Genomic DNA, 16,175 nt, shown 5'->3' on the forward strand with positions numbered 1-16,175 from the left:
AATGGACTAATACCTTATGCTTTGCGTTTATCCCTTTAATTCTATCAATTTTTGCTTTGTGTGTCTATGTTATTAAGTGCTTAGAAATTTGAATTGTTATACCCTCTAAATGATGGAGTGATTGTTTTATCATTTTGAGATTTTCTTCTTTATTTCCAGCAAAAATGTTTGCCTTACAACTTACTTTATTCAACATTATGTTGAATAAAATAAGCCAGGCACATAAGGACTACTACCACATGATCTCACTCATTTGGGGAATCTAAAAAAGTTGATCTCATAGAAGTAGAGAGTAGAGTAGTGGTTACCAGAGGCTGGAAAGAGTAAGAGGGAGGGGAGGGGGAGAGGTTCATCAGTGGGTACAAAGTTACAGTTTTACAGGAGGAACACCTTCTAGTGTTCTTACTGCATTTTCAACCTTCTGTCTGGTATGAGTCTCCTTTTATCTGATGAACTCTCCTTAGTATTTACTTTAGTCCAGGCTTCTGGCAATAAAGTCTCTCTCAGTTTCTGTGTTTCTTAACACATCATTTTTTAAAAAAGATATTCCTAGGTAGTATAGAATTCTAGGTTTATGGTTATTTTTTTCAGCACTTTAAGGAAGTCAGTTTAATTTTCTTCTGGTTTTCATAATTTATTTTGAGAATCCAGCTATTAGACTAATTGTTGTTCCATTCAAAAAAAAAAAAGGCTGCTTTTTGGCTGCTCTCAAAATTTTCTTCTTGTGTTTGTATTTTGTTTTCATGAGATTATCATGATATGCCAGGGTGTGATTTTCTTTCTATTTTTCCTGCCTGGGTTTGTTGTCTTTCTCAATCCATGCTCTGTGTTTGTTGCCAGTGTAGGGAACATATCAGGCATTATCTCCTCAGATATTGTTTCTTCCCAATTCTTTCTTTCCTCTCTTTCTGGGATTCCAATAACAGGTAGATAGTATCTAAGGTCTTTATGCTATTTTCCAAATGTGTGTCTTATATTTTTCAATGTTTTAAAAACTTTTTTTTCTCTTCCTGCTTCAGTTTAGATATTATCTACTGACTGATATCCTAGTTTGATCCTAGACTGATACCCCTCCCTTAATTATGTTCAATCTCCTATTAAACCATTAAGTTTTCAAGTTCAGTTAATTTTTTAAAAATTTCTGAATATTCTATTTGATTCTTTTTTTACAGATTCGAGTTTGTTTGTGAATCTTTTTAACTTCTCTTTTGCTAAAATGCTAATAATAGTTACTTTAACACATAGTACCCAGATTACCTGTTTGTATATTTTCATCATTTATTTCTTCTCTTGATCCCATTTATTAGTATGTCTTGTAATTTTTTATTGATTGTTGAACACTGCATTAAAATGCTATAGAGGTTCTAGATAATGTTATCCTCCTGTGAGACTTAATTTGTTTGATCAACCAGTTATTTCAGGGACAGATCACTTTAATCAAAGCATGGATTGAGCAGATAGGATACTTATTTAGGCTTTGTAAGACCTGATGTAATCTTTTTTTTCCACTTTTACTCTTAGGTTATAATCCTTCAGGAGTTCCATTTGAAAGTTTGGGAGTATTTCCCAGACCTCCTTGTCCTAAGTGAGGCCTGAACTCTAATTTTTGTGTCTCCAGCAGGGAGAGACTTCTCTGCTTAACTTCTTGGCCTCTTAAGGATCACTTTTTGTCCTGCTTGTTAACCTTTCACCTGATCCTTTTAGAAATCAGGAAGTGATTTGAGTGGAAAAGAATAGGACAATTTTATTTCCTTTCTTTTTCTTTTCAACCCCTACAGCAGGAGTCAACAAAATGTTTTTGTAAAAAGCCATACAGTAAATATTTTAGACTTGGGAGGGCACATACAGTGTCATTATATTCTTCATCATCATCATCTTTTTTATCTTCTACTTCTTCTCCTTGTCCTCTTCTTTTTCTACCAATTAAAAATGTAAAAATAATTTTTAGCTCAGGAGCCATAAGTTACAGGCCTCAGGTTATAGTTTGCCAACCTTAAAACAGAGTTTAAGGTTCACTTCTATGAACTCCTTTCTCGAGATCTTGGATTTTTGTATTGTGGCTGCTTGGGTAAACTTGAAACTCCTATTTTTGCCTCCTCAGCATCACAAAACTTCTGAGGTCTCTTGTTAACTGTAGCTTTCTGCTCAACTTTCTGCTATACATCTTACCATCTTAATCTACTCTGCTTGTATTTCTACGAGTATATGGAGAAGAAAAGTGGTATAGATTGTTGGACTTAATTCTGTGAGTTTGCTTTTTCTCTCTAAGATCTTTGCCCTTCCGAATCTAGCTGTCTTGGTAATTCTCTGATTACTTTAAACATGTTTACTTTGTGTTTATTTTATTCAGCCTTTAAAGACTAAGCAAGGGTTTGGTTTTCTGAAAGCTAATCTGTGAAAGTTGGAAGTGAAAGTCTTTACAAAGCAATGTTAGGACTAAACGTTTTGATAGCTGAAAAGAAATTTGAGGGAATTAATACCTTGCGGACTATGTTTTCTCAGTCAAATTGAGCTCAGTGGTGTGAGGTTTGTGTGGATTAGTGATAGAATAGAGTTCTTGAGGTGAATGGTCAATATGGGTCAGAGCCACTGTGAGACATTGGAAAGAGAAAATACATCAGTCAGGTAATATTGGGTTCTCCCTCTCCAAGATGCATAGTAAGTGATCTGTATTGTGTGCTCAGCTCAAGACCGTTATCATTTCCTTGTTTCAGGTGACCTGCAGGAGTACTTAGTAAACAGTCAAAAATGCATTTACTCATGTATTATTGCACTTTCCATTGAGGCTGCTACAGTCAACAAGACACTTACCTTTTGGTTCAACAATGAGGCATACCATTCATCATCGTTATCCCTAGCAGTGTTAGACAATATTATTTTTATGTCACTTTCTGGACCAGACGCTTCTATTACAGTATCCAACAAACCTCAGCCTAAACCTCCTGCTAATACTAAACCAGATAAACGGTATGTATGACTTTTTTTTTTTACTGGAATTAAACTTTATGCTTTAAATATGTTCCTATCTGACCATGTTCTTAATAAAACACTATTGCTCACACTTAGTATTTTTTATTTTGTTGTTTTACCAAATCTGTTGTTTTATTCATTTTTTTATAGCAATACCTCTGGATTCCAGTTAGCCCTTTATTTGTTTTTTGGTGTGAACATTTTGGTCAATGGCTTCTGCCTCCTGACAGTGACTGAGAGGATCACTAGAGCAAAGCACATTCAGTTTGTGACTGGGGTCTATGTCATTAATTTCTGGGCCTCTGCTCTGTTGTGGGATTTCGCCATCTACTTCATTGCCTGCTGCTTGCTACTGGTGAGTGTCAGACAAGGTGTCTTGAGGGTTCAGTCCCGTCGACACCCCAGAAAATTTCTACTTGGCTAATATAAACCTAAATCTAAATCTCTCAAGAGAGATGAAAATATTTTGGCTCATTATGCCAGAGAATACATCGTGGGATATGCCTCACAATGAAATTTTCTCCCTTGCATTTCTCCTTTTAAATAAAATGTCTTGTCTGCTAAAACAGAAATGCATCCCTTGAGCTAGCTTCTGCCATGCCTGCTCACCAGTACTGGCCCCAAAGCTGCTGTAAATAAGGAAGATTATAACCTGTCACAATAGATGACAAAGACAAAACTAAACAAAGACAAATATTTTACAGATTTTTTTTTCCTGCTCCTAGTGTTTCTGTATATTTTGTCATCTGTTGTGATTTCTTAATATATAAGAGATATTCATGCTCAGTTTTGGCATTTTCTCTCAAGATATTTTAAATTTGTGCTACAAATCATTCAAAGTATTTGTGTGAGAGTGTGTGTGTGTGTGTCAACTTTTTGGAATGAATATATAGATTATTAAACAGATATTGAGTATTGAGTAGATGTTGAATAAGTACTCTTCAATAAATAGAGTCAGAAGAAAATTTTTGGTTTGTTTATGCTTGTTACTTTCTTTTCCTATTCTACATCTGGTATCTTTTTCTCTTCCACAGCAATGCCCCTATCCCATGGAAAGGGTAAATGAGAGACCACTGTAAACGTTAAAGCAAACCCATTCATTTCTCTTAAGTGAGATGTAGGGCCTGGAAGCCAGGTGTGTTGGCACCCATGGCCAATAGGACACTTATCATCATTTACCATGGGGCTGTAAGGTTGGCCAGTGGGGACTTTTGATTCTAAGAGAGAGCTAAGATCCTACAAGCTAGAACAGATGGAAGAGATTAGAGGCTGGAAGTGGTGGGGTTAGCAACTCTCATATACAGAGAGCTCCAGGGTACAGAAATCAACGTGATGTTCTTTCTGTCTGTTGTCACATGCATTACTGTAGACAAGGAGCTCAGTGCTATTCTGTTCTGACAGCTTACCAGGTATAAACTTAGCAGGGCAAGGACAAACCACCAACCTTGTGAGAGTCACTAATAATTTCTGTCATCACAGGAACTAAATGGAGTAGCTAATGTAGCATTTCCTCTAGCTCCATGATCTCCCTCCTCTGTTCTCCATAAACACCTCCTCCCCACCGCATGCATTCATGGTGGGGCATCAAGATCATTTGGTTAAACAAACAAACAAACAAAACATAAAACTTTTGATCATCTACATTTTTTAGCTGCATCTTATAGGTTTGATATGTCATTTATTCATTATCATTCAATTCCACCCCTAGTTTCCAAAAGAACCGTAAGTTTTCCTAGAAATGTATGTTTTGCTTTCTAAGCAGTTTGCAAATGTATTCATAGCTTAACACCACTTTTATCAGAGAATATAATGTGAATATTTAGTCATTTGAAATATGTTGAGTCATGTTTTATGACCCAGCATGTGGTCAGTTTTCATAAACATTCCACGGGCATTTGATAAGAATAGATATCCTGATATTATTTGGGGTATTGTTCTACATATTCTATTAAGTTAGTTTTGTTTATTGTGCTGCTCAGATCTCTGTTACTGATATTTTGCCTACTTGCTTATTTTTTTTTCTGTAAAGTTTTTATATGGTTTGAAATTTTTCTTCATATAGTTTGCTTCATATACTTTATGTATTAAAGGATACATTCCTATTTAGAATTTTGTTTTCCTAACGAATTGTCCCTTTTATTATAATGCCATTTCCCTTTTTATATCTACTGTAAAGTTTCTAGCCTTAAAATATTTTTTCTGGTACTAGTATAGCTACCCTAATTTTCTTTGATTACTGTGCTCTTGGGTTTTGTTTTTCCATTCTTTTACATTCAGTTTTCTGGGTCTCATATTTAAAGTGTCTCTTGTAAGTAGTACACAGTTGGTGTTAGTTTTGTTTTTCAGGCTGGCAATCTTAGCCTTACAATTAGAGTAAAGAAGCATTTACATATTTTGGTTTACATTATTATCTTATTCTTTTTCTATCTCAATGACCTATTTTATGTTCCTCTTTCTCCTTTCTTAAATTTTTTAACATTCAATTGTACATATTGTGGGGTACAACGTGTTGTTTCAGTACATGCATATACTGCTCAATGATTCACTTAGAGTAGACAGCAGGTTAGTTCACCACTTCTCCTCCCTTGACCCTCCCAACCCCCATCCCTCTCCTCCTCTCCTCTGGTAACCATTATTCTACTCCCTTCTTCAATGAGTGCTTTTTTTTTTTTTTTTGGTTCCACATATGCGTGACATCGTGTGGTATTTGTATTTCAGTGCCTGGCTTACTTCACTTAACATGATGGTCTCCAATTCCATCTATGTTACTACAAATGACAGGATTTCATTTTATTTTATAGCTGAATAATATTCCATTGTGTATATATACAATAATGGATTTTTTTTTTTAAATCCATTCATTTGTTGATGGGCATTTAGATTGATTCCATCTCTTGGCTATTGTGGATAGTGTTGCAATGAATGCAGGAGTGCAGGGACCTCAGGAGCAGAGGGCAGCCCCCACTGACAGATGGCAGGATTGTGGAGTAATGTCAAATGGGCAGACCACCACTGCCACAGACACTGCCACAGCATGGGTGGTCCACCACAGCCACCACTGCCACAAGAACAGACTGCCACCACTTCTTTCCTGAGGATGGCCCACCACAATAGCAGCAGCCACCACCACAGTGCACCCAACACCAGAGCACCCAGATATATAAAGCAAACACTATTAGGCCTAAAGAAAGAAATAGATCCAAATACGATAACTGTTGGTGACCTGAACACCTCTCTCTCTCAGTATTGGACAGATTATCTAGGCAGCAAATCAACAGAGAAGCACAAGATTTAAACTACACTTTACCAATTGAATTTGGCAGATATATACAGAACATTTCATCCAACAACTACAGAATATGCATTCTTCTCATCAGCACATAGAGCATTCTCCAGGATGGACCACATGTTAGGTCACAAATCAAGTCTCAGCAAATTTTTAAATACTGAAGTAATTTCAACTATCTTTTCAGACCACATGGATTGAAACTAGAAATCAATAACAAGCAAAAGTCAGGAAACTATACAAACACATGGAAATTAAACAACATGCTCCCGAACAACCTATGGGTCCCAGAAGAAATTAAACAGTAAATAAAAAAATTTCTTGAAACTAATGAAAATAAAGACATACCATACCAAAACCTGTAGCATACTGCAAAAGCAATACTAAGAGGGAAGTTTATTGTAATAAACACATCAAAAGAATAGAAAGATTTCATATAAACAACCTAATGCTATGCTTCAAAGAACTAGAAAAACAAGTACTATCCAATCCCCAAATTAGTAGATGGAAAGAAATAATTAAGATCAGAGCAGAGCTAAATGAAATAGAGACCCAAAAAGATGAAAAAGATCGATGAAACACAAAGTTGATTTTTTGAGCTGATAAACAACATAGACAAAAAGAACAGATAAGACCCAAATAGCAAAAATCAGAAATGAAAGAAGAGAGGTTACAACTGATACCACAGAAATACAAAGAATCATTAGAGACTATTATGAACTACTATACACCAACAAATTTACAATCCTGGAGGAAATGGACAAATTTCTGGACACATACAAGCTACCAACTCTGAACCAAGAAGAAAAAGAAAACCTGAAAAAACCAATAGCAAGCCATGAGTTTGAAGCAGTAATAATCAACAGTCTCCCAACAAAGAAAAGCCCAGGACCGGATGGCTTTACTGTTGAATCCTACCAAACCTTCATAGAGGAATAAACACCAATTCTCTTAAAACTATTCCAAAAAAATTGAAACATAGGCCATTCTCTCAAACTCATACTGATGCCAGCATGTCTCTGATATCAAAACCAGACAAAGATAAAACAACAAAAAAAGAAAACTACAGGCCAATATATTTGATGAACATAGACACAAAAATCCTCAACAAAATATTAGCAAACAGAATACAGCAACACATCCAAAAAATTATACACTATCATCAAGTGGGATTCATCCCAGGGATGCAAGGATGGCTCAACATACACAAGTCAATAAATGTGATACACCACTTCAACAAATTCAAGGACAAAAGCCATATGATATCTCAATAGATGCAGAAAAAGTATTTGACAAAATTCGGCATCCTTCATGATAAAGACTCTCAGCAAATTATTTCAACACAATAAAGCCATATATGACAAACCCACCACCAATATCATTCTGAATAGGGAAAAGCTGAAAGCGTCTCCCTTAAGAACAGAAACATGACAAGGATGCCCACTCTCACCACTCTTACTTAACATAGCATTGGAAGTACTAGCCAGAGCAGTCAGACAAAAGAAAGAAATGAAAGGTAACCAGACTAGAAAAGACAAAGACAGACTGTCTCTGTTTGCAAATGACATGATCCTTATATAGAAAAACGTTATGACTCTACCAAAAAACTCTTAGAGCTAATAAACAATTTCAGTAAAGTTGCAGGATACAAAATCAACATACAAAAATCAGTAGGATTTTTATATTCCAATAACAAACTAACAGAAAAAGAAATCAAGAAAGCAAGCTCATCTACAATAGTCACCAAAAAATTACCTTCTAAAACTGTATTCCCAAATACCATCACTTTGGAGCTTAGGGCTTCAAGATAAGAATTTGGTGGACCACAAACACTTAGTTCACAATGCCAGTGTTCTGTAATTTCTGTTTGTAACTCTGCTTTTTTATACAGAATTTAAAACACAAACACAGAACAAATGGTTATAAATCTATGGTATTGGGTGCAATGTATAAAGACATAATTTGTGACATAAAGAAAGGGGAGGAGCTTGATCAGAGTTGAATTTTTATATGTTAAGTTGGTATCAATTCAAATTGGATTATTATAACTTTGGATGTTATTTTTAACTCATGATATTATAAGAAAGTATCTGTAGAATACACACAAAAGGAAAAAACCAAGGGATTGAAAATGTGTCATTGCAAAAAATTAAATAAACTATAAAGAAAGCAGTAATAGAGGAAATGAAGGGCAAAAAGCCATAAGAGTTACAGAAAAAAAATAGCAAAATGGAAAATATAAGTCCTTCCTTCTCAGTAATTATTTTAAATGTAAGTTAATTAAACTATCCAGTCAACAGGCATAGATTAGAAGAATGGATTTTTAGAAAGCATAATATAGCTACCAGCTATATTCAGTTTAGATCTAAAGGCATGAATAGGTTGAAAGTGGAAGGGTAGACAAAGATATTCCATGCAAACAGAGAGCTTAAGTGATTATTCTAATATCAGATAAAATAGAATTTAAGTCAAAAAGTGTTACAAGAGATAAAGACATACATTATATATTAATAATATTGTCAATAACCAAGAAAATATAGCAACTATGAACATACATGTACCAAACGTCAGAACTCCAAGATACATAAAGCAAATATGGCAGAATTAAAGAAATAGTTCTACACTCATAGTTTAAGAGTACACTATCAGACAATCAATAATATATAATACTACCAACAGGAGATCAGTAAGGGAAATAGGGAATTAAACAACTCTCTAAACCAAATGGATCTAACATATATAGAACACTCCACCCAACAGGAAAATACATATTTTTCTCAAGTGAACATGGAACATCTTTCAAGATAGAGCATATGTTAAACCACACAAAAAATGTCTTTTGGGGGGGTAGGGGGGATTCTGGAAGTGAGGGGGAAAGTCTTAATAAATATAAAAATATTGGAGTTATACCAAATATCTTTTCTGATCACAGTGTAATGAAATTAGAAGTCAAAAACAGAAAGAAAAATGTAAAATTTACAAGAATGTTGAAATGTAACAGCATAATCTTAACAAATGAGTCAAAGAAGAAATCACAAGGGAAGTGGGAAAATGCCTTCAGTCAAATGAAAATGGAAACACAATATATCAAAACTTATGGGGTGCAGCAAATGTGGTGCTTAGAGGGAAATTAGCTGTAAATGCTTATATTTAAAAAGAACCTTATAGAACTAGAAAAAAAAGAGCAAAGTAGTCTTAAATCTAGAAGAAGACAGAAAATAATAAGGATTAGGAGAGAGAACCAAAGAAGAGAATAGGAAAACAATGGGAAAAAAATCATTAAACTCCAAAGTTGTTTCTTTGAAAAGATCAACGAAATTGACAAAAGTTTAGCTAGACTGACTAAGAAAAAAATGACTTAAATTACTAAAATTATAATTGGGAGTGAAGACATTACTACCAATTTTACAGAAATTAAAAAGTATTAAAAGAAATATAAAAAATTGTGTTCCAACAAATTCAATCACCTAGATGAAATGGACAAGTTTCTAGAAACACACAACCTATCAATGCTGACTTGTGAAGAAGTATAAAATATGAGCAGATCTATAACTAGTAAGGAAATTGAGTCAGTAATCAAAACCCTCCTGAAAAAGAAAAGCCCTGGACCACTGGTGAATTCTACCAAATGTTTAAAAATAAATTAACATACATCCTTCATACATCCTAACGTACAACTCTTCCAAAAAATTGAAGAAAAAACATTGTGAAACTCATTCTACAGGGCCAGCATTACACTGATACCAAAGTCAAAGACACTACCAAAAAAATAAACTACAGACCAATATTCCTTACGAATACTGATGCAAAATTTCTTGACAAAATGCTTGCAAACCAAACTCAGCAGTATACTAAAAGGATTATATACAGCATGACCAAATGGGATTTATTCTTGAAGTGAAAGAATGGTTCAACATATGAAAATCTGTCAATGTAATATACCATATTAATGAAATGAAGAGAAAAAACTACATTATCATCTCAAATAACACAGAAAAGGCATTTTACAAAATGCAACGTTCTTTCATTAAAAAAAACCCAAACCTGAGCAATATAGGAATTGATGGAAACTTCCTAAAAATGATAAAGGCATATATGAAAAACCCACAGCTAACATCAGAGAAGTGGAACAAACCCATATACTCAACAATGAAAGACTGAAGGCATTCCTCCTGTGATCAGAAACAAAACAAGTTTGTCCATTTTTAGTACATCTATTTGACATAGTATTGGAAGTTCTAGCCAAAGGAATTATAAAGGAAAGAAACAAAATAAATCCAAATTGAAAACAAAGAGGTAAAATTGTCTTTCTTCACGGATTACATGAATCTATTTGTGTACAACCCCCAATATTCCACACACTCATGCAAAAAGCTATTAGAACTAACAAATCAATTCAGCAAAGATGAGGTGTATAAAATTAGCATTAGAAATCAGTTGCATTTCGGGCCGGCCCGTGGCTCACTCGGGAGAGTGTGGTGCTGATAACACCAAGGCCGCGGGTTCGGATCCCATATAGGGATGGCTGGTTTGCTCACTGGCTGAGCGTGGTGCTGACAACACCAAGTCAAGGGTTAAGAAATCAGTTGCATTTCTGTACATGAGCAAAGGGCAATCTTAAAAGGAAATTAAGAAAACAATTCCGTACACAATAGCACCCAAAAGAATAAAGTACTAGGAATAAACTTATTCAAGAGGCAAAAGATGTGTATATTGGAAACTTAAAGTTGTTGAAAAAATTAAAGAAGCCATAATTAAATGCAAAAGCGTGCTGTTATGGATTGAAAAACAATGTTAAATTGACAACACTACCTAAAACAGTCTGAAGAAATGCTATCTCTATCAAAATCACAATTACGAGTTTTTTGAGAAATGGAAAAATGTATTCTAAAATTCATATGTAATATCTAGGGAGCCTAAATAGCCAAAACAATTTCGGAGAAGAACAAAGCTGAAGGTCACACTTTCTGATTTCAAAACTTACTACAAAGCTACAATTGTCAAGAAAGCGTGTTACTGGCATAGACAGACATACAGACCAATGGCATAGAATAGAGACCCCAGAAACAAACCTTCACATTATGGTCAAATGATTTTTGACAAAAATGCCTATCCATTCAATGGGGAAAAGACAGTCTTTTAAACAAATTTTGCTGGAAAAATTGGTTATCTACATGCAAAAGAATGATTTTGCACTTACCTTACATCATATACAAAGATTAATTCAAAATGGATCAAAGACATAAATGTAAGAGCTAAAAATATAAAACTTTTAAAAGACAACATAGGAGCAAAGCTTCATGACATTGGAAATCAGTAATTTCTTGGATATTCTACAAGCATAAGCAACAACAACAACAAATACATAAATTTTGGACTTCATCAAAATTATAAACATTTTGGATCAAGGGACACTGTCAACATAGTAAAAAGGCAACCCACAGAATGGGAGAAAATATTTGCAAATTCTATACCTGATAAGGAATTAATATCCAAAATATATTTTGAAACTCAATGACGACAACAACAATAAAAATAAAAAACCCAATTCAAAAATGGGCAAAGGGCTTGAGATATACAGACATATATAAATATATTTATATAATATATGTAATATATTATATAATATATAAATATACAAATATATAAAGAAGATATACAAATGACCAATAAGCATACAAAAAGATGCTCAACATCACTAAGGGAAATGCAAATAAAAACCACCAATTAGGATGGCTGTTATCATCAAAACAGTGTGGTACTGGCATAAAGACAGACACATGGACCAATGGAACAGAATAGAGAAGCCAGAAATAAATGTACGTATTTGCAGCCAACTGATTTTTGACAAAGGTGCCAAGAACGTACGCTGGGGAAAGGACAGCCTCTACAATAAATAGTGCTAGGAAAACTGTATAGTCATATGCAGAAGAGAGAAACTAGACCCTTATGCCTCACCATATACCAAAATCAACTTAAAATGGATTAAAGACTTAAACGTAAGACCTGTAACTGCAAAACTTCTAGAAGAAAATGGGAAATACTGTAAGATTTTTGTCTGGGAAAAATTTAATGGAGGGGACTTCTAAAGCACAGGCAACAAGAGCAAAAAATAGACAAATGAGATTACATCAAACTAAAAAGCTTCTGCACAGCAAAGGAAACAATCACCAAAGTGAAAAGGCAACCAGCAGAATGAAAAAAAAAATATTTGCAAAGTATATATTCATCAAGGGGTTAATATCCAAAATATACAAGGAACTTAACAGCAAAACAAGCAAATGAGAAAACCAAATAATCCAATTAAAAATGGGCAAATGAGCTGAGTAGACATTTCTCAAGAGCAGACATATGAATGTACACATAAAAATGGTCAACATCACTAATCATCAGGACAAATGAAAACCACAAAGAAATATCATCCCATCCAAGTTAGAATGGCCATTATCAAAAAGACAAAAAATAACAAATGCTGGTGAGCATGTGGAGAAAAGGGAACTCTTATACACTGTTGGTGGGAATGTAAATTAGTACAGCCATCATGGAAAACATAAAAATATATATATCAAAATAATATATCATGGTAGGAAGAATAATGGACCCATAAAGGCGTCTACATCCCTAATTCTTGGAACTTGTGACTCTATTACCTTTCATGACTAAAGGGATTTAACAGATGTAAATAAGTTTAGAATACTGAGATGCAGAGATTAACTTGGAATATCCAAGTGGGTCCACCCTAATCACAGGTGTCCTTATAAAAATGAAAGAGGAAGGAGGAGGTATCAGAGTCAGAGAGAAATTTGAAAGTGCTAACCTTCTAGCTTTGAAGATGAGGGAAGTGGCCATGATCTGAGAAATGCTACAAGCTTGAAAAGGCAAGAAAATGGGTTCCCTCCTACAGTCTCTGGAAGGAATGCAACCCTGCTGACTTCTTGATTTTAGTCTCATGAGAACCATTTTGTCCTTTTGACCTCCAGAAATATAAGATAAATTTGTGTTGTTTTATTCACTAAATTTGTGGTAATTTGTTACTGCAACCATAGGAAATTAATACCTAGACTAATACACACCTACCAGAGTGGCTAAAATTAAAAAGACTAAAATACCAAATATTGGTGAGAATGTAATACACTGGGAGCTGTGATTATTATGCTGGTGATGTAAATTGGTCCCGTCACTTTGTTAAATAATTTGTTTATTATTATGAATAACATTTATAAAAACATATATAAGTAAATATGATATAACACACTGGAATACCAAATAGCAATAAAAATGAAATTCCACTCTAGGCAACAGTATGGATAAATTTCACAAAATACACAGCTGAGCAAAAGAAGCCAGGTGTAAAGAAATGCACACTATGTAATTCCAGGTAACATTTAGGGTTGTTTTTGTTAAAACCATAAAGGAAAGAAGGAAGATGATTATCATAGAAATCAGGATAGTGGTTACCTGCACAAAAGAGGGAGGTGTTTGTGCCTTGAGTGACATTGTGGTCTTTATCTGTGTGGTAATTTCACAGCAATATTTGTTTTGTGATAATATTTTCATCTGTACATCTATATTTTGTGCATTTCTGAATGTGTGTTGATTTCAAAATAAAGTTTAAACATTCATCTAATAGATTGTTGATATTTTTGTTTATAGACTAATTTGGGGAAAATCTATATTGTTACAATGTTGAGTCTTCCTTTCCAGAAATGGGCATTTTATAATTAGTGACACCCCTAAACATAACAACACTTTCAACAAAAAATACCTTGGTCACTTTGACTTCTGAGCAAGTGGTTGTATCCACTCTGTTTCTCTTGAGACTGAGTGTGTGCAGTGACAGAAACAAAGCAGCCATAACCATAGTATTCAAGTATTTCACAGAAGCTATCTTGATTTCTTTGTCCCTTTTTCTACTACCATTGAGAACATTTAATCAATCATATAATAGATATTCTCATTTAACCCTACTGTCCACTTCTCAAGGATCTTGCACAAAATCATTTACTAGCCCAAAATAGACAACCCTGGAATATTCAGAGAAACTACAATTAACGACTAATGAATTCTGCCGTTTGCAGAAACATGGATGAACTAAGAGAAAATCGTGTTAAGTGAAATAAGCCAGGTACAGAAAGAGAAATACCTCATGTCCTCACACATGAGTAGGAGCTGAAAAAAAGAAAGAATAAAAAAAGAGAGAGAGAGAGAAAGAAAGGTACAACAATTATAATAATTCCTTGAACTTTTAAAAGAACACAATTGACTCTGCCAGAGGTGGGAAAGGGGGAGGGGGAGGGAGGGTTAGTGAGAACTTGGCAACGGCCACAAAAAATGATTATATTGTATAATGTTGAATATACTAACTATCCTGATTTGAGAATCACATATTGCACACAGGTATTGATATTCAGTGCTGTACCCCACAGATATGTACCCTCTTTGGGATCTCTTCTGATTAGCTACAGAGAGAAACTTTCCATTCTTCTTGTCATTATTTTTTCATTCCTTAAATACTGGCTGTACGCCTACTATGTACCAGGCAGTTTGATAAATTCTGGGTTCCCAAAGCTGGAAATGATGCACTGGCCCCTGCCCTGATACAGTTTAGAGTCCAGTAGTTGAAGAGGCAGATAAAGAAGAGGACAATTAAATGACAAGATGGGGACATAGGGGAACATAGACATATGGTGACATTCAGGGGTGCAGTGGGTGCTCTAAGCAGGGACACTTAATCCAAAAAGTGTTTACGTTGTGCAATTATAAAATAAAAAATAAAACAGAAGACAATTAATGAAATGATTTTTGGAAATTTATTTTTCTTAACAGCTCTACAGGTTCTCTCTTTCCTTGCTTAGATCCCCTCTAGCTACAGGTTTCCCTGGGTGTTTCTCAAACTCAGTGGCTGAGATGGGGAGAGTGGGAGCTGGAAAACACACTAGCTGGAACAGGCAGAATCTAAAAATGGAGAGCAACAAAAGGTATCAGTAAAAGTTCTTCTGGAAGCTGGAAGCCTTGAGTATCACGGCTTACAGCTGCCAGAATGAAAATATGTATAATCAATTTGTGTTTCAATTAAAAAATAAATTTAAAAAATCTTTTAAAAAACAGTTTTCCTACTAGGTAATCTGATTTCTGGAAATATTGAGGGTGGGCTTACTTGGGGTTAGGAGAAGATGAAAGGATGCACCTTGAATTTGTCCCAGAAAAACAAAACCATTCCAAGTAGAAAAAACATGGATAAAGGTGAGCAAAGCAGGTCCGCTGTCTGGTGGGGAAGGAGTGCCTCACCATCAAGCTCATGAGCAAAATCGTTTGACTAATGAATCGTTCTGTGTGGTAATAAAGAAAGGTTTTTCCTCCTCCAAGTTTTCAAGTTTGAGTTCTCACGTGTTGCATACTTCCTTCACTCTGACTTCTGTACTCTCGTCTCAGGTGGTGTTCTTATTGGCCGGATTGGATGTATTGATCAAGGATTACCACTTTTTGGACACATTGCTCATCCTTATGCTGTTCGGCTGTTCTAATATTCCCTTCATATACCTGATAAGTTTCCTGTTTTCTAATAGTACCAGTGCCTACATCTTTCTCTTCATGTTCAACCAATGTGCAGGGCTTTTTACTATGATTGTGGATATCATACTAAACAACATAGAGGGTAAGTAAGACTTTCACATAATTTCCCCTTCCCAGGGGCTTCCTGTGAATAAAGGAAAATGGGTTTGAAGATAAGAACATCATAAAGTTGTTTTGTTCTGGGATTCTGGGGAGAAAAAGCGCTTATGCTAGTTGTAAGTTAACAACCTTTTATTAAGTGCCATTAATATTATGGCATTATGAAAAAAAAATTATAGCATTATGTACCGTGCAATGCAAAACAAAATATGCCACTAACATTACCACTAAACCAGTCCCCTTCCTT

The 16,175-nt window shown here is 34.7% G+C and overlaps 1 protein-coding gene across 1 annotated transcript in view; it reads left to right on the top strand.

Moving 5' to 3' along the window:
* LOC134381045 (phospholipid-transporting ATPase ABCA3-like) overlaps positions 1 to 16,175 on the top strand; it is a 180,436-nt gene that overhangs the window by 125,096 nt on the left and 39,165 nt on the right. The window contains exons 19-21 of the mRNA XM_063101131.1: positions 2,715 to 2,967; positions 3,121 to 3,325; positions 15,689 to 15,911. Of these exons, the coding sequence (XP_062957201.1) occupies positions 2,715 to 2,967; positions 3,121 to 3,325; positions 15,689 to 15,911 (681 nt within the window). The remainder of the gene's footprint in view (positions 1 to 2,714; positions 2,968 to 3,120; positions 3,326 to 15,688; positions 15,912 to 16,175) is intronic.

Source organism: Cynocephalus volans, chromosome 6 (assembly GCF_027409185.1).
Source record: "Cynocephalus volans isolate mCynVol1 chromosome 6, mCynVol1.pri, whole genome shotgun sequence".
NCBI lineage: Eukaryota > Metazoa > Chordata > Mammalia > Dermoptera > Cynocephalidae > Cynocephalus > Cynocephalus volans.